The sequence below is a fragment of the Pholcus phalangioides genome, unplaced genomic scaffold (assembly GCF_987345545.1).
Source record: "Pholcus phalangioides strain wild (caught in Gottingen) unplaced genomic scaffold, Ppha-v1.0 ptg000011l_1, whole genome shotgun sequence".
Taxonomy (NCBI): Eukaryota; Metazoa; Arthropoda; class Arachnida; order Araneae; family Pholcidae; genus Pholcus; species Pholcus phalangioides.
This window is the reverse complement of record NW_028301604.1, coordinates 46165779-46190972: the sequence shown is the minus strand read 5'-3', so window position 1 is coordinate 46190972 and position 25194 is coordinate 46165779. Positions and strand designations below refer to the sequence as shown.

Below are 25194 nucleotides of genomic sequence, written 5' to 3'. Positions count from 1 at the left end.
GTGGTTTATTAATTTTTCTTTTACTCAGTTTGAGGGCTCAAAAACTCATTTTGTGTCAATGCTTTGAGTTTTCATTAAAAAATTTCAATCTGGATAGAAAGAATAATTTTGTCTTCACTACTTCATGGTCTCGGACTATTCATTGTGCAATAACTAACATTCAAAATTATGGTGCACGTTTTATGTGCAGGTGAATGAACACTGCTCAACAAAGCAGTTGGCTACATAGGCCTATTCTAGGTTTTGTGATTCTGATGCTACCCAATAGCATTCTCTTCTATATTTTTAGGGCATGCAGAAGCATACATAAAATATTTACAATGCTCAGCAAAGAGCTAGAAAGTCCCTCATTTGTCAAAAATGTAACAGTAAAATGTAGCAAATCCCTTTGAAAAAAGAATGGACAATGCAGTAAAACCATCCAGTTCAAATTGATATATTGGACCTTGGAAAGTGGTCTTGAAAGAGCATCAATCTTAAAAAACTTACTGGTCTTCATAATTTGCTCTCCATCGTCAGAGAGAGTTGACAGACTGGACTGTGAAGTGTTCCACACAAAAAAATTCAATATATGCAATATATATCGTGAAGAGAGACAGAAAAGAATTTTATCTGTGGTTGCTAGTACAAAAACTGTTTTTGTTACCAGTGCCATCTTAATGCATGGGCCCACCTGGGAGCGGTCCGGAAGCCTCAAAAGTAAAGGGGGCCTCACAAAAATGAGATCTAGTTAAAATTTTCTAGAATTTACTGGGTAGGGCCTCAGAAAAACCACTTGGCCTGGGGCCCATGATGCTCTTAAGACGGCCCTGTTTGTTACCAAGTCATATCATTTTGCTTTGGCTCGTCAATTTTATTGGATACTGAAATAGTGCTATGACAAAAATTTTAATTCAATTTTTTTAAAATAAAATAAAATTGAGGTTTTTTTCATAAGGATATAATTATGTTGTGTTAAGAGGGTGCACCCCTCCCCCCGATGTCCTACTCTTTCAAATTTTTTGAGTGGAAGTCCTGCATATTGATGTCATTATATAGTGATTTATCATGATGTAAAATTTCTAGTATCACCCCAGTCCTAATAGTAAATCCCATACTCTGACAGAAACTCACTAATATTCGCTCCTACCTGATTTGTTCCCACCTACATGAATATCTGCCCAGGGACCTTTCGCTGCTTATCTTCTTCCCCACCTCCCATAAGACTACAGAGCTCGAAACCCTGGAGGTCTCTACACACCCTGTTCCCTAACCATATCCCTAATCCCAACACCGTCACTAACCTCTTTTACCTCATCTACAAACACCACCCATTCCCCCTCTGAATTTTTATTCTTTGCGGAGCTTACTTTTTTTTGTCGACAGTGATGATAAAATGATACTTTGCGGCAACAACATGGTTTTATTAAAATACTTCAGCAACAAAGAAGCTAGGGAGTAATAGCGTCAAAAATCGGAATGATGAATAAATCATACTGTAACAGACAAATAAAAGATGAAAAAAACTATATACAAAATGTGATTCTAAATAAGAGTTGTGAAAATTTGATAAAAAGTGTGTTTCAAACTATTATAACATATTTAACTTATATTGTGAAAGAAGTGGGGACGTAGAATTTGTGCTTATTGCAACAGTTATTAATTGAACAAAGAATTTTTCTATGGTTTTGTTTAAGTGCACCAATCATTCCAATAATATGGTATTGTATGCTAAAATGCCGAAATTCTCTATAAATATAAAATGACTGCTTGTATGGACATAATTTATGTTCATTATGAACAATAATAATGAAGATTACCATCTGCACAGTTACTTGGTCTATCCTATACCCATACTTTCGAAGAATCGGTCCAAGTATTTCTTCACACGTTTTGCTGCTTTTAGCTTTCACACAAATTGTTTTCTTGTCAGGTAATTCTAGCCCAAACAAAACAATATCAACTTTAACAGCATCAACATTTGGCTCAGTAGATCTTTGGTCATTGATTGAGTGCTGAAAAAAAAAAAAATTATGATTTAAAAAATGTAAAAAGGAAAATGAAGTACACAGTATTTTTATTAATCAGAGATTCTTTTATCAACCAAGTTTTTGGATGTTACACAATTACATCACAAAAAGGTTATCAAATGCATATTTTTTTCCAGCATCAGGGTTTAAGCTATGGTCGCATTTTTCGCCAAATGCAAAAGAAAATCTTAGAATGCGAAATTCCTGTATGCATTTTTGCGACCACCTAAAAAGCACCACCTAAAAAGCAAAAATGGGGAAAAGCTTTTGCAAAATCCTACAATGATGATGATTGATGGTTGGATGTCTACTTGTTTTGTACCTCCTGTATGCATTTTTGCGAAAGTGGCTACTACTTGTAGCCACGGGAGGTACAAAACGAGTAGACATCCAACTATGAATCATTATCATTGTAGCATTTTGCAAAAGCTTTCCCCCCCCACCTTTTGCTAAAGGAATTCTTATCTATCTTAAACCCTGATCAGCATCCAGCAAAAATCCTAGAATTTTCAATTGATTGTACAGTTGAAGACCTTATCAAAAGGATAGCAGAAATGAACAAAAACTAATAATATTGCAAACTATAAACCATGTTGATGCTGAGTTTTTAGAATGAGATCTTGTGCAACTTTCATAAAGTAAGCTTAGGCCTTCTTAACAGCTCATGGAGCCCTTGGAAAAACTGATTTTTTTTGTGCCGTCCCCCCCCCCCCCCAAACAAACTAAAACTACCTACCCACCAATTTATTGCAAATTGTCATGAGCTCTTCCAGACATTTAATGCTCCTGAGTCATGGTATCATAAGCTTCAGACAAAAATTTCTAATTTTTCTGAACCGGTTGTTTGGTTTAAACCTTGGTTTTAACCAAGTGGTTTTTTTTTTCCTTGAAAAATATCATATTGGTTCATTATTAGCAAAAATGTTTCATTTTTACCACATTTTATATCCTTGGGGTACATTCTGATGGTATATCTTTAAATGACATAAGATTTTATAAGTGTTTTTTTTCAAAAAGTCTCATAAAAGTGGCCAGAATATATATATATTTTTCATATGAAGTATCTTAGTCATTTAAAGTTATATATGAAAGCCAAAATTTCTCATTCTTACAACATTTTCTAACCTTTGGCTACATTCTGATGCTCTATCTTTAGCAAATTCATGAATAAGGATTGAATCACACATCTAAATGTAGTGGTGTATTATCTCACAGGTTTCTTTTTTCCTTTACAAAGAAGCAACAACAGTAGTGACACCATCATGCTAGGGGCAGGTGGTCCTATAATCCAATAAAGACACCAGCTGTCCTTAAAGGACAAAGACTAGTGTACTAGTAGTTACATTACCTCACATACATTTTCATTTTCTTTCCCATAAGAAGTAGCATATCTCCTACTGTATATCCCCCAGTCTTAATATTCAATAGTTGTTTTTTTTATACTTTCACACACACACACTGTTAAGCCCAGTTAATCGAGGTTCTACTGTATAGTAGTAACAGATTTATGAAAAATAATCAGCTATATGCAGGGTGATTATAATTTAAGTTTTGATTGCAAAACTGTACAATAAGTACTAATCAGAATGACTTGAAAATTTGCATGGGTACTCCTGAAGCAATGGACGTTTCTTTCGCAAGAGAAAAAAGTGCAAAATGTGCAAGTAGATGATGCTGTGCTTGGCCAGCAGTATAATCTATTTTGTACAATCACATCATTTCGGCACTTCCACAGCATCAGTGTGTGGATAGAACTTCTATCAAGATGCACATTGCAATACCAGCAAAGCAGCTGCTGAAGACCTATTTTGACAGAATGCACCTTAACCCTTGGAACTTCTGGCTGTGGGGGTACCTCAAAATGTTATAAACAGTGGTCAGATTGCAAACTTTGGTGAATTGCAATCTCCAGCACATTCCCTGTATGTTAGAAGTTCCTCAGGAATATTGACAGGGGGGGGGGGGCGTTTGGTTTAATAAAGCTGAATTGCAAGCACATCCACATTATGACCATGTCATACTCCGATTCTGTTGCTGAACAAGAATTTTTGTGCTTTCAACCTCATAGCCAGAACACGCGGTGGACAACATATTTAACATTTCTTAAGTAAGTTGTAGTTATTTGTTCAATTACTTCGTTTTTTGTGATGTTTCCATGAATTATGAAATCGTGAAATGCTATAATTAAGGTATCATTTTGCCATGACTGGCTATCGTTTCCATTCTGCGAGCAAATTTCCCACATGTTGGATGATGTCATTAATTTTACATTTTCAAGTATTTTTTCCCCTTTATCAAATAAAATTGAATTTTTTCAGGAATATTCATGTCAATTTTCAAGTCATTCTGACAATCGTTCTTTTTTTACAGTGTTTTGAAATCAGAACCTTAGTTATAATCACCCTGTATATCGGAAATCATTGCTAATTAATCTGCATTATTTATGCTTCATTAAATACTATAGTCACCTAATTTTTATTACTTTTTGCAAAATAGATTCCTAATTAAGTATACTGAAAGTAACTGGAGAAAAACCTTTATATATTATATGATTAATAATATTAAAAGAATTTTCAAACACTCAGTAATCCATTGAGTTAAGCAAAAAATAATTAAATTGCAAAAGTGGGTTTTTGTTAAAATGTAATAAATATTTATTGATTAATTAATATGGGAATAGTGTTAATTACATTAATAAACATTTTATTTTAGTTAATTATTGGAAGTTTGAATGATTTTTCAGAAATTTCATTGTTTTTAATGTTAATACTATTTAAAACAAAAAAAACCTGGTTTAAACCAAAAAAAAACACCAGTTTTTTGGTTTTTTAAAAAAAAAAACCAGTTTTTTTACCAACCATGTCTGAACCCCTACACCACCTAAAAGTACCTGCTTGCAATTTTGCATAGCCTAGGTGAGTCAGCATCTGCAGATGTTGTTTCTTAACACATAAAAAAAGGATATGGGATATGTAATGTAAACTTCTCCATGAAATGTATTGCAATAAATGCTTTTTTCGCACTCTCTTATGAGCAAAAACATTGATATTGTCATCCAAATACAATTTTTGAGTTAACTCAGCTGCAATACAGAATAAAGCAGAAGATTTTTGATTTTTTTTTTTTAAAAACTTGGGCGAGCTCTTATTATTTTATCCTATATAACAAGACGAATGATTTTTCTCTATAACAGTTCAATATTGGTTATGTTGTCAATGATGTCTCAACATTTGGAAACATCTTTTCTAAACCTCTATCGTTACTTAACATTGTGTTACCAACCTGAACCAAGTATGAAAATTGTTGCAGTTCATCTGTAAAGGTGTTTGCAAGATCAGATGCATGAAGTTTTGCATTGAGCAAAAAGACTGACACATTGAAACATATTTTTGTTGTGGAGTTGATATTGCAATATTTACATTATACATGCCATCTAAAATCTATTACTGGTTGATGAAATATTAAAATATATGTTTAATAGGGTTTGCTAATAATGGGCACTATGGAAATAGTATGTGGTTTTGAGAAAATTCTTTGATTTTACAAAATTTTACCACATAGAATTTATAAAAATTTCAGAAAAATATATATTATAAATTTGGACCTCCTCCCCTCCCTAAAACATGGGGTGCTGAGCAAATGTCCATGTTGCTCATGTGGAAAGAGCCCTACCTACTTACACTCAAAAATTGTAAACAGATCTAATTGTCATGAAGGGCCATGGGTTAACGTTACGTCAAGGGGATGGAAGGGGGGTGCACCAAAATCACTTGAGTGCTTAGAGACCTCATATGGGTTAATTTGACCCTGGTCAAAAATCACGGTTCTCACTGCAAATCATTCAGTCCACTACGCTCATTTAGTTTGGATAAAAACTTTTTCTAATTTTTATTGCAAATTTTGTAATAATTTTTTCTTTCACCCACGATTTAGTGCTCCATGCATCTGCATACAATACACAGCCTAGAACCACCCTTCTGCGTTTTATCTGGAACCCAAGAATATAGGTATAAAAATGCCTTAGTTCCATCTAACGTAGAAGTAAAAGAAATGGTTATACAGATATAGATTACAACTTAAAAATATATCAGAAAGAAAAGGTACCAATGACCGTGGTTCACCAAAAATAAGGTACCTGTGAGCATAGGCACCAGAACCTAGGGCCAGAGGCCATTTGAGTGCGCACCCCCCAATAATTTATGTAAAAACAACGCAATACGCCTTCCCTCTCCTGTGTACGTGCTCGAGTCCTGTATATACGGAATGACCAGCAAATTTCAGGGCGCTCTCCTCCAATGTTTTCTTCATGCCAGCGCATGAAGTGAGTAATATCGGACATGCTAAGATTTAGTGGTTGCTTTTGAAGCCGGTTTATGAAATCCTAACAAGCAGTTGATGGGAAAAAATGTTAAAATGTTTTCAAAAGATTTTGAAGAAAAATCTAAAAATGTCTCTCTGTTTGGAAGATATAAAAGAAAAATTCCAAAAACTTCCAAAGATGTTCTAAAAAAAAAAATCCAAGAGATCAGATTATCAGACTTTGAAAGTAGAAAAAACCGGGGGGGAGGGGGCAACTTTCAATGTCCATACTGGTGGGGGGGGGGCCAAAACCATTGAAATGCTCAGGGCCTTCAAGCGTCTTAATCTGGCCCTGGTTTGCACACAGAGGATATGTTTTTGCCCAAGCAAAATCTCTAAAAAAACCTTTGGTGTACATGACATACTGCCATAGCATGCACAGAAAAATACAAACCATGATTGTAAACCTGACATTAAAGGGAGTGTTGGTCTAAGTACAATTTTTGAGTCAAAATTCCACACAATCATAGACTATAATGTGAGTGTCTATAGATAGTCTCTCACAAATTGCAAGACAATCTACTGACTTCGTCATGCATCCACACCTACATTCTATACACAAAACACTGAATAGTGAGGATACTGCTTAAGCAGTAATTATTTTAAATACTAGACCATACAAAAACAATTCATATACATAGCACCTAAGGAATATAATATATTGAATGAAGAAAATCAGAAAAATCATTGCACAAATTTAAAAAAATACTAATAAACAAAATCAATGCAATTGAATATATAATAATTTATACTTGCATTTTTTCTCTCTTTACAAATGTAATGAGGACTAAATATTATATCTTGAATTATGTATAATCATCGTTGGTCTGTTGTCAACCCCAATATATACTATAGCATCAATATGCCCTAGACGGATTATGTAATCCCTTGGGCTAATACATAAATGGTAATATATGTTTTTGTATATTGCATCTGTATTGTATGTGTATTTTGTTTTTGTGTGTACTATTTATCTTATGTTGCATATATGTGTGTGTAATAAATTTCAAATTTCTTTTGAGAGTATACTCAACATCTCACTGGCACTTTTTGTTTTCTCTGAAATAGTGTACGTATGTATCTTCAGTTACTTTTTTAAAAGTTTTGAGAGTAGACTGTTAGGCAGGCATTTCTAAACAGATGGGGGCCTCAGAAAAATCCCTTTTATGATCATAAGACGGCCCAGCGTAGACCACCAATGTGTTGTTATGAGAATAAAAATACAAATAACGCCTGGAATTCTACTTTAAAAAGCAATGAATATATATAGTGCATTTATATTATTTTATTTTGGAAATATTCAACGTATTCTTAAAGTGTGGGGTATACGACTCATGAGTTAACAAACACACCAGTCATAACTTTTTCTAGGGTATAATTTCTTCCATTCAGCACACTACTGTATATGCATAATGATGAGACAAACAGTGATTCAAAGAAAAGACAAACTACACCATGAAAAAAGAAAATGATTCTGAGAAAGTCACATTTCAACACAAGATTATGCACCATCAACGCATAATATAGTACAATATGTTATTGTACAAATATATAGATGACTGTTATTCCCTCTCTCTCTACATTTCAGATCACTATTGACCCAAGATTATAGGTTTTCTATTTTAGGGCTCAAAAGCACAGAACAGTTTTCCACCTTTTCCTAGTCTTTTGACACTACCCTATACACAAGCCTTGTAACAAGCTACTCGCTAACTTGTTACATTAATTTGTAATTAAATTTTAATGAAGCCTTTTAGAATATAATTTTATTTACGACGCCAGACAGTCTGGGAACTGGGTTGGACCTTTATTCAGGTATCGTGTATAGAAATAGGTGAGGCACCTATATGCACAGGTGTTACCTCCAACGCCTTTTGTAGATTCTCAGAATTGACCCTGCCCTTTTGGGCAGTGGTACCTTGAGAAGGAGTGGCAGAGGGATTTATCATTGGTATGTAGACATCGGGGCAGCAGCGAGATTCCAGTAAGGGATTCTAGTCTGGGACCCAAAGGGGAGGGGGTGTGACGTTTAGGAGACGGAACCAATGAGAGGGAAACAGGAGGAAGAAGGACGAGAGAAGGTGGTTGAAAGAGACAGAACGAACTAGGTCTTGATGAGAGGTGGTTGTCCGGGGTTTTTGGAGGAAAGTATAAGGAGCGGAAGATGACGAAAGTCTGGGGTAAGTCTTGACCTATTGCTTTCTCCATTCCTCTCTCGCTCAAGGAGTAGTAGCATAAAACATATGTACTGATTTATAAGTATGTAATTTAAATACATCCTCATATATACATTATTTGTTACAGCTGTAAATAAATAATAATTTACTCCGACCTGAGGACAAGGGTTGAATAATTGAGTGATATTAATTGATATCCCGAGTATCAGCCCCAGACGCTGCGAGCAGCTCTGGGACAGCCTTACTACCCCCTACATAGTAGCTCTTGCGAAGGCACCTGCAGATAACGTGGCATTTCTAGGCGCTCTAAATCTATACAAGGATGACGTCACTCTCCGCTACCATATGAAGGTTTTCACCCGGAAAGTGAAAGGACGTGGGTTCGATTCCCCGCGCAGGCAGTTGAATTTTCTCTCTTTCTAAATATATCTTCGCAACAGCCAGTTGTAAAAAACCTTCGTATTCTAAATCTAGCCAAGTCTCCTACACATAAGGTGGTATGTCTAGGAGCTCAAGCTCAACATAAGGCACCCAAAAAAAAGGCAATAGTTCTTGGAGCATGGATCCTATCAATTACTTCATAGGTTCAGTGGTCTCTCCACAATATAGGTTCCCATGCCTAATTTCTTCAGAAGGTGACTTAATCAAAGCTCTTGGTGGCCCTTCAGAACAGAATGAGCATTTCGTGAATGCCATATCCTAAGAACTGAAGCACCTATGAAAGGTATTTCTAGGTGCTCTACCAAGAATGACCAATAGTGGGGGAAAAGAAAGTTTCAGCAAGAACCGGGCAAGATTCTGTCCTTAAATAAAGGTGGGAACAGAGGCTGATCTGAACAGACTTCCAGATGAAGAGCTTGAGCAATTTTCAAAAATGGTAATGAAAACCTCCACTTTCTTTTATTTCTCCTTTCTCTGGAATGACTAGTACAAACCCAATCATTGTGAAACTACAAGAGGCGCATTAATATAACTGGAAATGTATTTTTTTTTCATCACTTTTGTTTAAAGATCAGAAGTTATTCAAGAGAATAGGAGCCAATATAAGCAAAATTTTGATAGAAGGAGCAATTACTCCCCTGGCTAAGCCACTGCTTCCACATATAAAATCATAAATAGGTACACAAATCATTATCTCCAGCTCTCCATGATAAACTTTTTGATTGCTGTATTCCTTTAAATTCAGCCTAAATATTGGATCCCTACAAAATTAATGGTGGAAGATTCACTAATTCGATCATCGACCCTCAGCACAATATTTGTCTTCTCACAACCTCTCTCATCCGCATACTGTACAATTTTTAGTTTGCTATAGCTACAGGGGTGCAAACGCCCCTCATCTATTTCGGAGCAGCAAATTTCATTTTTGGAGCAGAAATAAAAACGAACTATATCTGCAATATAAGAAGTAATTTTTCTGTGAAATGCCAAAAGTTTTGATAAAAATGGTTGAAACAAACAATTCTAAATAAATTTCCTTCACAAATTAAAATCCATTTAAATTTTTTCTGAATTATCTTATCTGTCACTACTAAAACATGCATTACTGAAATGACAAATAAAAATTATTACTCGTTTCAAATCAAGCAACATGCATACTAAAAACCTAGTCAGCAAGAATTACTGCTGTTTGAACACCAAAATCTTATTCATCCTGATATAGCAAAAAAGTGCGTGCAGAATATAATAAGGGTTTCAGTGAAAAAAAAATTAGCTTCTCACAGAATTTAAAGGAATTATTAAATTTAAAAGCAAAATGCGCAAAAAAACGAGAAAAATATAAATACCTTATTTACTCAAATTATTGCTGAAATTAAACATGAACACTTAACAAATTTTAGATGGAGTTCGTACGGAGATGACCAATGCCATTCCAATACTCATGTAGACTACTCGCGTAACAGTTTTCTTCTTTCCATCTCTCCTCTGCACTTTTTCTTTTCCTACTCGCCCATGCGCTTTTTGCATCCAGCGCATCTCTAGTCATTAACCAGTGGGCCACTGCAATTTCTTAAGTGAGGAAAATTTACCTTTTTTTTACGCAATTGCATGAATTTTGAGTTTGTGCCTTGGTTATGTTCAAATAACAGTTTTAAAAATATATAAATAATATATAATATAAATTTTAAAAGCAACGAATTACTAGATTGTGATTATCATGTAAATACAGTATATTTAAAAAAAATTTAGATTTAACTACCAATCCTGCTAGTAGAAAGAGGGATGAATAATGATGTCGTTGAATCTATATCAATGTATGCCAATTTTTTTTTTAGTCTTAACTATTAGTTAACATGAGTTATACTTGAACATGATTGAATGATTGAACATGATTTGAACATTGAGTTGAACATGATTCAAAGGGAATGCAGTCAAGAGTTAAACAAAAAAAAAAAAAAAAAATAAAAAAAATTGTCTATACAAACTAAGAAGAAACAGTGTTTCATAGCAAAAACCAGAATTTATTTTCGGTTTTCCTGTATTTTTCCAAACTTTTATTGAATGTTGTCTCATAGTGAACATAACAAAAAACAAAACCAAAGTGATGTTTTTTGTTATGTTCACTTGTTTCAGTTTCATAACAAAAAACTATGTTTGTAAAAACTGTATTTGTAAAATGGGCTTCAAAATTAGCTAAAAATTGATGTAATGCTGTAAAAATAAGACTTAGTATACATTATTTACACTGTCCAGTACAAAAAAACTTTTTTCAGTAATCCTATAATATGACAAAGATGTAAAATAAGCGTATTAAGTATGAGAATGTCTATAATATGATTCTGTCAAATAAGTATTGATTTCTTACTGATAAGGTGAATTTATGATGAGCAGTGGAAATTTTTTTTTTTTTCATTATTCTTGCATATTCACCTCATGTTGAAGTTGCACAACCCATGCAAAACCTAACAGTTTTGTTTCCACATTTTGATGTTACCTGACATCATCTGTTACCTAGACTCATTTATTTTTATTTTTTGATGATGGCTAATGAACAGTTACATGATTAAGACCACATTGATATTTCTTCTTGCGCAAGAGCAACACGTATGATGAACCCAGCTCTTTAATAAGATTTTAGAGAAACTGCGTTCGAAAAATAATTCTGGCCTTCTGTACTGATCTATACAAAATCCAGAATTTTTTTACACTGAGATCTAAGATGTTGTAGAAAATGTGGACAGGCCACCGGACAGGCTTAATCGAACATTTTCTGGCCATTTGATCAGCTACAACTATGGTAAACTTTGTTGAATTGAAGTGTGAAATAGTTTTGGGACTACTACTGTCGATATCGACTGTCAGATGAAATGTGCTGAGAAATAAAACATTTTTTTCCCTTCATAAATTTTCATTTTGTGACATCATTGTTTTCCCGTAGTTGTGTTTCATGAAACTGTAGTGTCACTATATTGCATCAGATGATATTGCTCTACGATTTCATCTCACCACATCCCTACTAAGCTCATATTTTTTTGGTTTTTAGCATTTGAACCAGCTTGTGTAGTGAAAAAAAGTGTCGGTTGAGGCATTTCTGCTCTTGTTCTCAAATGGCTTGATCAGTTGCATCACTATGTGCTCTGAAAGAGTCATTAGCCGCTGTTCCTTCCCCAAAGTTTGGAAATCCGTTCAAAACGTATATATTTGGTGCAACCCAAAATTTTATCCTTTTCTATGACATCGTTTGCCAACAGAAATTTCAGCTACACGTTTTTTCTAAAGCTTTTACTTTCCCAAAACCTTCCTTGAGTTCCATCAGAATTCTAGGTATTCAAGTTTATGAAGGAAAAAAAAATTTAGCTTTACTTGCCATTCCTTTATTGAAAAAAAGATAATGCCTCCCATACAATAAATTGACCTTGAAAGACCTTTATTCTTCACTATCTTCACTTAGAAATAATTTTTAGAAAGGGTAACCACTTCCAAGAAAATTTTACACCCCTTTTTCCTATAGAATAGCATGTTGGGGCAAAATGACCCAAACCACGGTTCTAGGTATAAGAGCTTATATCTCTGAAACACGAAATGCGAAGATACAATTTTTGTGAATTAATACTCATATGACATCATGAAAAGTCATGAAATTTTTTTCATCATCTGAGCTTGAGTTTACGAGATAAATGAAAACAAAGTTTGATTTGGGTCAAATTTTCTAGTGTTAACACTAGAAAGACAAACAGGGGTCTTTATGACCCTGCACGCTGTTTAAGCTTGCATATCTCTGCTAAGAATAAACTGAACCACCTGAAATTTCTCTACTTTTCCTGAATTAGCATGTTCTTATTTTATGCTAAAGCTTTTTTCTTTATCTTTTTTAATAACGAAGATACGAGTGGATATACCTAGAAAGATGGAAGGGGGTCATTGTGACCCTTCCTTATATCCTAGCACATCATGCTGTAAATACTACTGTCATCGTCACAATTGATTTCTAAGTAGGTTATATCCCTTCTGAAAGTCTTTTTTTGCATTTGACCTTTCGTGTGACCTTTCTTTTCCCCCATTTTTATCTGCAAGTGTCCGTCAGCAGGTGTGTGATTTTTGGTTTTTGTCAAGCATTCTTTCCATATTATCTGATAAATTGTTTGTCCTGGGACGTAGAAAATTTGAGTGTATGTGATCATTTCAAATAGTTTAGAAATGGCAAGAAAATATATATTTACTGAAAAAATATTCCAGGACTTGCAAAGATTAGATGAGAGAAACTCTGGAAGCAGTGATGATGAAAGTGCAGAAGAGCATGCGATCTACCTTATGCCGAACTGTGGAGAAGCAAGTAGCGGTTCTGATGAAGATTTAAATCAAAATAAACATATTTCTCCAACAGTGCATCAGTTAGTTCAAAATAGAAAGCCAATGAAAAATAAGAAACGTGAAATTGTGAGAAATGATAACTTGTCGAAAAAAGATCCCAGAAACAGTTGCCTATAATAACGAAACTAAATACGGAGTCAACATTGTGGATCAAATGGTGCGATTATACACAACCAAGACTGGAAGTCGTCGCTAGCCAATGCATGTATTTTCTAACATTTTGGATATGTCAGCAATAAATGCTTGGATTTTGTACACACAAGTGACAAGAAAAAAGATAACTCTGAGAACTTACATATTGCAGTTATGCGAAGAACTCAGTGCTGAGTATTTCAACTTGAAAACTACAATTCAAAATGCGATAATATGCAAAACACCGATTGATGGAGACAAAAATGCCAAGTGAGAAGGAACTGCATATGTGCATCGAGAGGTGATTTGTACAGACGTGATTTTGTTTTTAGATAAAAACAAAATACAGTAAAACCTCAATAAGTCGTCACCTCAAGTTATCAAAAAATTATGATGGCTTAAGCGGAGTGACGACTTAAGCGGAGTTTCGTCAGTTTCATTGTGTGATGTTGTGAAAATCGTATAAATTTCAAGTAATATGAAATTTATTAAAGTGTGAACCAAAATAAAAATATTAATAAAATTTATAGATCGCAAAAGAAAAAAATGATAGCAATTTTTTACCTTTATCTCTTATTACTTAAATTATTGTGGTAAAATGTACTGTACACTTTGATTTATACTAGTAATTTTTAATTTAGACTAACAGAGCAACTGTTAGTGTAAAGCTATAAGTAGCTTTTCTTCATAATAGAATTCTCTATTGCATATTAATTTTACATACACATCAAATTTAAAAATTTTAGTATTTTAATTCTTCATCAGTAGTTCATGATACAACTACAAAGTAATCTCGAACACTTCTGACTTGGTGGAGGGGCCCTGGGCAGGGAAAAGTAAACAGAAGACCTCAACTTGGGAAAGAATGTCTAATTTTTTTCAACAAAGATATTTTGTGTAAATTTCAAGACCTAAATTAGCAGAGCCCATGCTTTCTATGATTATTTATTATCCGTACCCATTGTACTTTGACTTGATTAATTTGATTCTTCGATTTACATAATTTTTGATTTCCTTGCACTATGTGTAATCTTTGACGTATCAATAAATTTTGGTTTTGCAGGAGAGGCCCTGGTCCTCCCCCCCCCCCTGGGGGCAGAAGTACTTACGTTGCTTCTTGTGACAGAGCCTGGGTGTCTCGCAGTTTCTCCAGTAGGGCCCATGCAGAAATGAGATCTGGCTTGAACAGTCCCCAACGCTCCAAAAACCTTAGTCAGCAAATGAACTTCCCCAGCATAACTTTCGTTACTTAAACTGTTCCGTTTGGGTATATAGGATTTTATGGTGACTTTTAAGCATATGGCAATGCTGTTAACAAGCTCTTTTTTTTCAAATGGGAGCCATAAAAATAGTCTGTTCCATTTTCTCAAATTTTTTCATAGTGACGAGTTAACCGAAATTAGCGACGAGTAAACGAGGGTTTAATAACATTGTTGTCTATGAGAGCTGGAAGAGCCTGAAGAAAAATGACGACTTATTAGGGTGACGACTTAACAAGGTTTTACTGTATATTAACAGGCCAGTGGGTTCATCCTTTGCTTTTTGTGTTATAACTCTATGTTTTAAAAATGATATACTGTGATTTGAAACATTAAGGTATCTAAAAATTGCAAAAAAAATCTGTCTTTCTAGGAATACTCTCGCTATCCATCTTTCTAGTGTTAAATGACCCTTAAAGAGGGAAATTAAAATTAATGACTTTTTAAGCACCTTACAAACCTTGCCGGGAGTTGTGTCCTTTCTATAGAAACCAATATTGTTCCCAAGAGGACTTCCAACTGCTGCAGTCTGTTACAGCCAACCCCCCCCCCCTCAAGAAAATATCACGATTCTGAGAATGAATATTACAGATGTTGTGAAAGGTCTGGACAAGCAAAGAAAGGAGAGTTATTTTTTGCTCATCCAGTCTAAATAGATTTTTTCCCCACCCATATAATGTCTGCCCCAATGTAGGATGGCTTCACATTGACAGATAACATTGTTCTTTCTTGTTGCTATCACTAGTCTATTCCCACCCTCCCCGGCAAAAAAATGAAAAAAAACCAAGATGGGAAAACATATTGAATGCCACAGCTTCTCAAAAGCCTAGATTTAAGCTAAAGAATAAAAAAAAAAGGTCTCCAGAGAATCATAAAAAATCTGTGACCTTACCTCAAATTGTATGACTGTTTTGGAATTTCGCTGAACTTTTCTCATTCCGTGATAGTAGACACCCTGACAAATGTTGGAGTATATCATTTTTCCCCTCTTACTGTATGTATTCATATTCTTTCCCTGTATGCGCAACTTTTCCCTCTTTTGGGGGATGTTTTTCTTTCCCTAAAATTGACCGCCACTGTATGATCGTTATTTCTTACCTTGCATAAATGTTGTTCATCAGATTAGATGTGTTTCATTTCTCTCTCGTCATCATCTCTTTCCCTTCCACACTCTGGCCACCCATAATAAATAGATTTTTGAAGTTCATATTTCTTGCCTGTTAGAGTTCATTTGTTAGTTTATTCATTTATACTGAATTAAATTTGAGAAATTATATAAAAAGAATATGCATCCTTTGATGATTGACAAGATATATTTTGCTGAATAAGAAATCAATTGATTTAATTAAAAAAATTTGATTTAAATCAAACTAATCCATTTTATTTTTCACATGCTCTATGAAATGAAAAAATCATGATTTTTTCATACCGTTTTGATCCCCAGCTAGCACACAGATAAGACAAACCAGTATTGTTTGGTTAGGGACAATTCCAAGTTTTTGTGTCAAAGGGAGTATTTACCTATCAAAGTTGTGAATGCTTGAAATAGCTTGCTTCTGTTGTCATAAATTCCTTCATAATAGACACCTTAAAAAAAAGATAAACACATGGTGGGAGTAATAGAGAAGCTATTGATACTGAGATGGTGACTACCACATTTAAATGAGCAGTGCACAATCCTTTTTAAGTATTTGCTAGATTATTTTCTTTGGCTATTCCTGAATTGGGTTTCTCAATGACATCCCTATTTTTATCTGCAGTTTTTCCATATTTTTTATTTATGTACATTTATATTTTTCATCTTTTTTTATTTAGTTTTTCAAGTCATCGTGTTTGGGTTGCCTGTTGCAACTTTGAAATTTGTATTTGTATTAAGTCGAATCTCATTATAACAAACTCCAAGAGACCAGAGAAATCACTTCATAATAACCCAATTTTGTTATACAGGAATTCCAAATTTTTTTACATTGTTTCTATTTAAACTTATTTGGAGGCAGGGTTGGTAAAAAAACCAAAAAAATCAGGGTTTTTTGGTTTAAACCAGTTTTTTGTTTTAAATAGTATTAACATTAAAATCAATGAAATTTCTGAAAAATCATTCAAACTTCCAATAATTAACTAAAATAAAATGTTTATTAATGTAATTAACACTATTCCCATGCTAATTAATCAATAAATATTTATTACATTTTAACAAAAACCAACTTTTGCAATTTAATTATTTTTTGCTTAACTCAATGGATTACTGTGTGTTTGAAAATTCTTTTAATGTTATTAATCATATAATATATAAAGGGTTTTCTCCAGTTACTTTCAGTATACTTAATTAGAAAGCTATTTTGCAAAAAGTAATAAAAATTAGGTGAATATAATGTATTTAATGAAGCATAAATAATGCAGATTAATTAGCAATGACTTACGATATACAGGGTGATTATTACTAAGGTTCTGATTTCAAAACACTGTAAAAAAAGAACGATTGTCAGAATGACTTGAAAATTGACATGAATATTCCTGAAAAAATTCAATTTTATTTGATAAAGGGGAAAAAATACTTGAAAATGTAAAATTAATGACATCATCCAACATGTGGGAAATTTGCTCGCAGAATGGAAACGATAGCCAGTCATGGCAAAATGATACCTTAATTATAGCATTTCACGATTTCATAATTCATGGAAACATCACAAAAAACGAAGTAATTGAACAAATAACTACAACTTACTTAAGAAATGTTAAATATGTTGTCCACCGCGTGTTCTGGCTATGAGGTTGAAAGCACAAAAATTCTTGTTCAGCAACAGAATCGGAGTATGACATGGTCATAATGTGGATGTGCTTGCAATTCAGCTTTATTAAACCAAACGCCCCCCCCCCCCTGTCAATATTCCTGAGGAACTTCTAACATACAGGGAATGTGCTGGAGATTGCAATTCACCAAAGTTTGCAATCTGACCACTGTTTATAACATTTTGAGGTACCCCCACAGCCAGAAGTTCCAAGGGTTAAGGTGCATTCTGTCAAAATAGGTCTTCAGCAGCTGCTTTGCTGGTATTGCAATGTGCATCTTGATAGAAGTTCTATCCACACACTGATGCTGTGGAAGTGCCGAAATGATGTGATTGTACAAAATAGATTATACTGCTGGCCAAGCACAGCATCATCTACTTGCACATTTTGCACTTTTTTCTCTTGCGAAAGAAACGTCCATTGCTTCAGGAGTACCCATGCAAATTTTCAAGTCATTCTGATTAGTACTTATTGTACAGTTTTGCAATCAAAACTTAAATTATAATCACCCTGCATATAGCTGATTATTTTTCATAAATCTGTTACTACTATACAGTAGAACCTCGATTAACTGGGCTTAACAGTGTGTGTGTGTGAAAGTATAAAAAAAACAACTATTGAATATTAAGACTGGGGGATATACAGTAGGAGATATGCTACTTCTTATGGGAAAGAAAATGAAAATGTATGTGAGGTAATGTAACTACTAGTACACTAGTCTTTGTCCTTTAAGGACAGCTGGTGTCTTTATTGGATTATAGGACCACCTGCCCCTAGCATGATGGTGTCACTACTGTTGTTGCTTCTTTGTAAAGGAAAAAAGAAACCTGTGAGATAATACACCACTACATTTAGATGTGTGATTCAATCCTTATTCATGAATTTGCTAAAGATAGAGCATCAGAATGTAGCCAAAGGTTAGAAAATGTTGTAAGAATGAGAAATTTTGGCTTTCATATATAACTTTAAATGACTAAGATACTTCATATGAAAAATATATATATATTCTGGCCACTTTTATGAGACTTTTTGAAAAAAAACACTTATAAAATCTTATGTCATTTAAAGATATACCATCAGAATGTACCCCAAGGATATAAAATGTGGTAAAAATGAAACATTTTTGCTAATAATGAACCAATATGATATTTTTCAAGGAAAAAAAATGATATTTAGGCAACTTTTATTTGATTTTTTGAAAAAAATCACTTGGTTTAAACAAAACAACCCTGTTTGGAGGATTAGAAAAGTTTTCATTACAAAAATATTTTTGCTATAACGGTATTCGTTAAAATGGGAATTGGTGATGCTTTAGAAGCTTATACAGTCATCTCACTAGATATTTACTTTCTTCACATGCCCATCAATAACTATAGATCACGATAGAAGAATAAAAATATAATTACCAGATGACTTCATTTTGCAGATCTATGCTATACTTTTACAAAAAAGCAAACCTTTCGTATTTTTTAACACATCTTGCATATCAATCAATTTCAAATACAATAAAAAACTTCAACTGCAAAAAGAAATATAAAATTGTATGATAAAGCAAAATATGCTGAGAATATTCAACTTGTGTGTTTATAATTTTCAGATTACCAAAATAGGAAAAAAAATTGTGCTTCTTATTCTAAAAGCTAAGTTTAAAAACAACATTGCTATACTCTGTCCTTTTCAGTCATTAAGACATTGGGAAATGAAGCCTGCTGCTCAGGAACAAAAATTGTGTTACATGGTGTAATCACTATAAAAAATGAATATTATTCATAAAAATATCATAAATTATGTTAGTAAAAACAAAGGGGAAAAAAATTCACCAACATCATTGCTAGTAGATGTTTGACAGGTTGTTGTTTTGCTGATTTCTGTTTTGAAATCACAATCCGATTCAATGGACCTTTCAAAACCATTCTCTTGACTTTTTACCAATTTTTTCTCCAATTTTGGATTTTCTATTGCATTCATTTCAGCTTGTCTGCTTTTCATCTTCACTTGCCCACATTTTGCCCAGGCAACTATTAAAAAAAAATTTATTCAAAAGATTGCTGCAGCTGATAAGAGAATTGTCATGAAACATTATGGGCACATTTGGTAATACAAAAATGGTACAACACAAAAAAGTCACTGAACACAATATGTTCAGAATAAAAAAAAAGCACAAATGAACATGAAAATAAAGCCTTAAAAATTTTATTATATGAAAGGAAATGTAAATCAAGGAAATTAAAGTTACAGTGAGAACAATCTACCGACTGACCTATCTATCTATGGTGAAAGGCTTGTGATGTCAATATATAACAAAAATCAGTAAGTCTCTTCTGCCTCTTCTTGCGGTCAAAAAAATTATCATTTACAATAAAATGGATTTACTTGAAACTTGCAGGGGAAAAACCCTTCATAAATCTACATATAAATAAAATTGATTTTCTGTCTGTTTCAATCTTTCCTTAGAGCTCATGTGCACTGAATGGGACCATACATGGATGGTTGGACCTAACTCAGGCTAAAGCTCACAATTGCTGACACTGCCACCAGATGGAGACTTAGCCAAGGATGATGTTAATCTCTGCTATCCATATGAAGGTTTTCAACAGTTGGCTGATACGAAGATGAATTCAGAAAAGAAATAAAATTCAACTGCCCTTGCGGGGAATCCTTCCATCGGTCCCTTTCAGTGCACACAAGCTCTAAGGAAAGATGGCGATTCATTGCCTTTGTATTGATGTTCTGTTTGGTAAAGGTTTCACTGTACTAAACAGGACCATACTTCAACAATAGGCAACTTTGAAAGTTAATGAGAGCTGGGCAAATGCCTGATATGGGCAAAAAACTGTCAGGCAATAATGGTTTGTACGCTTTTACAATGACCTTTGGAATGTTTACTTTGGTTGCTATGGTTCTCAAACAATGCGTTTAAGACATTTTTACTCCTTTACAATGATGTGTCACTTTCTCAATGCTTCCAGTATATAAAGAACATCCGGTAAGCACCAGGTATTATAGCCAGTTGTGAATATTTCAACCTGTGATGGCACACAAACTTTCAGCTATGAAGAACGACTTGATTTTATGAATATTTTTTCATTGGAACAGGTGTTTGGGGGTGAAATGGATAGCTTGAACAATAAACTATAAATAAATTTCTAATTTAATGCTTCAACAAAGGCACCAGTATTGGTTGGTGAGGGACAATTCTAGGTTGTAGTGATATTGAGAGTTTTTCCTCTAGCAGGGTTGTGAATACACAATTTCATCATGAGCATTGTCATCTTAACGCATGGGCCCACTAGGGCACAGCCTAGGGACATCAAGAGAAGAGGAGCCTCACAAAAATTGAATCTGGTTGAAATTATTGTATTCTGCCTGCACATTTGCCAGGCGGGGACTAAAAAAAATCACCTAGCCTGGGGGCCTGTGATGCTCTTAAGATAGGCCTGATCATGAATATCTGTACATCCAAAGGAATTCAGTGGATTTGATCAGTGATTGCGCAGGTGTTTCTCCTGGTATAGACTCAGCCCTTTGGTTACTATTCATGTAACTTTGACCACAATAATATAAAATTATGGACAACTTGGTTCTGCCTACATTCAGGGTTCCCAGCACAATCAGCTCAATCATTTCCCTCACTCTCCTTCACCATAATTCCAAAATTTACCTGATCAAAAACATGTACACATGATTCCTACTCAAGAAATTAGAAAAAGTAGGATTGGGGGGGGGGTGTATTTCCCTTAGACAACATAATCATAGCATAATATTTAAAAAACAAAGCTCAAAAACTTTTAAAAAATAATTTTTTTGTAGCACTATCCCATAAGATTAACTCAAGCCAACCTAAAATGACAGAAATGACTTGGTAACAAAAGCAATTTTTGGCCAAAACAGTGTACTAGCAACCACAGATAATTCTATACTCTCTCCCCCCAACCTTACGTTACATTTTTTTTAAAGGAGTCTTCTAAAGTGAAGTGTGTAAACTCTCTTTCTTGATGTACAGCAAATTATGAAAACATGTAAGTTTTTTAAGAATGACACACCTTCACAAACACTTCCACAGTGCAAGATGTGTAAATTACAGGGGGAGTCCAATGTAAATAAGTCCAGGTGAACCAAATGGTTTTACTGCATAATATATCCAACTGATTAGTTATGCAAGCTGTTGTTTCACGTATACACAAAATGTACGCCATAATTTTGAATGATGAATGTTAGTTACTGTACAATGACCATGTCCAAGACCATGAAGTAGTATAAATGAAAAATTATTTCTTCTATTCAAACAGAAGTTTTTAATGACTAATCTACTTTTTGAACCCTCAAACTGTGCAAAAGAAAAATTAACCCATCCAGTGTTACTGGCGTAATATTACGTCAGAAGTTCTACAGAAGAAATTCAGACATCATTTTTTTGCTCCCCAAGTATTTGCGCCAATTTGAGATAAGAATGTAACCTTGAGAATTTTTTGTGTAAGTAGATAAAACACGTTTTTCACTTGAAATCTTCTTTTCCCCCTTTTTTCCTTTTAAGCTTGTATTTGCTTGAGGGATCGTACATAAAAAAAATTTTGCAGAGGGGATTTAAAACTGACTAGTGCATTATCAAATTAGAAATGATATCATTTACAATATGCGAATGTGTAAAGATATTGGAAATATTGTGGGGCAGGGGGCTAAACCAAATATTTTTATAGGTATTATCCAGATTGTGGGGAATATTGAGTGGGGTTGGCCTCATGGACCAGATACAAGTCCACGCTTACGATAATTCTGCATTATATAGTTCGCTAGCAATTTATTTGGCATCATAGGCGTAAAGTTATTCAAAATGTTGGGGGGGGGGGGCCCAGTATCAATATAACGAAACCTTGTTTAAACGATGCGTCATATAAATGAGGTCTGTACGCTCGTACGGGTCAAGGCGTCGTATAAATGCGAAAGTCGTTTTACTGAAATTTTTTGAAAATTACCCCTCTCCTTCTCCAGCAATAGCCCTTTTTTAAAGAATTTAATGGTTTTAATTCAAAATCATTGGTTTCTCTTTCTGTGGAAAAAAATTGTGGTAGGCTGCATGTCATGGACAAGGCCGTAAGTTTCGATATGAACACTTTCTTTGTGCCTTGAATCTCGTTGTCGGTACTTTCTTTCTTTCTTTCAAAAAGAACAGGCAGACCAGGCTCTATCGGATTTAGCCAATTTTAGCCATTGCGCCTGTGAAGGGGCGGGACCGTGTCAGAGAAAACTTTTATAAACAATACACAGCGTTGTCGCTACTGACGTAACGATATTGGTATCATCAGATTTGTCTTTGCAATAGCTAATAGACGATAATGGTATCGCCTATTTCCTTTACAAACTTTTCGAGATAAAGCGCAAAATAATTTTGCTACGAAAGCGGGACGCGAGCCTGGTGTCCAGACCGGGAAAGCTAAGTAAGCTTAAACCAGAGTAGTACCCAGGGCAGCAAATAGACGCTTGGTCAACCGGGGCAAGAACTCTCCCCGGATATTTTGAAGCCCCTTTATAATTCTGAAGAAGAGGCTAGATGGTAAAATTTTTGCCCTCTCTGGCCTGACGCACCAGACCAGCCTGCTCTCCCTAGTTGTGGGTCAGGTAGTACCATTTTTTAGATTTGTCTTAAAAATGCCTATCATTGTACACCCGAGTACCCCCTACCATTCGGGGTTATTTTTGTGGTCGGCTGAAGTTGGTTTTCTGTGGTTCCCAACTTCAAGGCGCAAATGCGAGCCGATCTCCCCGTTAAAAAGTCTCCCCACAGAGAGCAACAGTCCTACAACGATAAATCATTCAATCATAACACTTCACTCATAGTTAGAAAAACTGGTGGCAGATGGCAGCACTACACATAACAAGCATTACAGAGAAACAAAAAACTTCACGTCAGGTTTCACTACACGTACACGCACATTCCCGCATATACCGATTCGTTGGGGGTTCCGCGGGGGGGAGGTGTGTGGGCGGGGTGCATGTGTGGTGTAGTAGTAGTAGGTAGGGCTCGGGGATCCATGATGTTCTTAAGTCAGCCACTTCGTTGGGCAATTTGCCTGTTGTGACGTTGTATTTTTATTGGCTTATATTTGCATTGCGAAGCCGGGCCTTCCACTTACACAAAAGAGATTTACCAGGCCACGGGCTTCCAAATGTTTAGAACGGCTGACCTATACTATGAACGCTGCAAATAAATAGGTACTTGGTCAGCCAGGGGGAAGCACGCATTTTTGCGCCTCCTCATGATGTTGAAGGAGAGGTTAAAGAGTGGAATTTGCGCCCCCTCTAGTCCGGCGCACCAGATCCACCTACACCCCCCTAGTTGCGGCCTGGCCTCCAAGTATCCCTAATTAAGAACAGTTGATTTTAAACCTTCGGTTCACGGGTTTAGACGTATTGCTTGTTAGTTCCACTTTTTATCCATATCTCTGGCAGGGCCGTCTTAAGAGCATCGTGAGCGCCCGGGCCAAGTGATTTTTTTGAGGCCCTACCTGGCAAATTCCGAAAATATCAAACAGTTGTCATTTTTGTGAGGCCCCTGTTCTGTTGAGGCTCCCGGGCCGTGCCCGATTGGGTCCATGCGTTAAGACAACACTGATTTGTGGTCAATCATTTTAAATCAGCGAAAAAATTTAAAAGTTGGCGACTCACAAGCTGGAATTTTTGGTGGGTTTCTAGATTAAAAATTTTCCTTCCCCCCCTCCCCGTTCAATAAATTTATGATGTAAAAAGTAAAACACAATAATAGAATTCGTACCCCCCTACCCTTCTTAGCCCTCTAAATAATGGGCCACGCATCGAGTAATTGTTATTGCCTCGAGCTGGAGCCCTGTCAACACCACCCTTGGGGGAAGGGGGCGGGCGTGGCATCCATCCCAAGAAAGTAGTGAGATGAGCAGGCCTATAGACATAATATGGATTCCCAAAAATCTTCCTAAAACAGTGGTTTTAAGCCTTTTTCAAACTGTGACCCAATGAATCTAATTTCTATGAGTCTACGGCCCGGTCTGCAATAATTTACTCGTTCATAAGGTAATAAATAATTAATAAATAACCAATTACTTTTTAATTCAGTGCAAATTAATTAATTAATTAATTAAAAGCATTCACACAAACAAATTGATTAATTTAAACTCTTTTAAGAGATTAATTAATTTAAAACCCTTTTGATGAACTTATGAGTTGAATTCATTATTATCTTATGGTTTTAACGAACTGTTAGAACGTTTTTCCTTTTTGGTACTGTATTAATAACGTACAGAAGTCAAAATAGGTACGTATGAACGAAGCGTGTTTCGTCAGCAACTGCAAACATCATCATTGGAAAATATAATTGATCACAAAATTAATCGAAAGGTCTTAATATTGGATAGAATAATTTCATAGAATAATTTTGCATAGTTTTCATTCACAGTTGGGAAATGAAAATCTTGCCATGCATTTAAATTTATTTGTGCTGACTTACATCGATGTAATACTTATTTATTAGCACGTTTTGTTAATAATTTAGTGTAAATTATATTTTATGACCGAATTTTGTATTTTGTTAGCCAGAAAAAAAGTAACGATATAAAAAAATTCTACATAGTAACTCACCATAAAAGTCAGCTGAAGAGCAGGAGATTGTTCAATTATGGGCGAAAC

General features: G+C 34.8%; 1 protein-coding gene across 6 annotated transcripts in view; it reads right to left on the bottom strand.

Moving 5' to 3' along the window:
* The window catches only part of LOC149080478 (regulator of G protein signaling 12-like), a 290792-nt gene that overhangs the window by 82881 nt on the left and 182717 nt on the right, over positions 1-25194 (bottom strand). For all 6 annotated transcript variants that reach the window (XM_089239581.1, XM_089239579.1, XM_089239582.1 and 3 more), the window contains 2 exons: positions 19363-19556; positions 1800-1994 (listed from right to left, as the gene is read on the bottom strand). In XM_089239581.1, coding sequence (XP_089095707.1) covers positions 1800-1994; positions 19363-19556 — 389 coding nt within the window. The remainder of the gene's footprint in view (positions 1-1799; positions 1995-19362; positions 19557-25194) is intronic.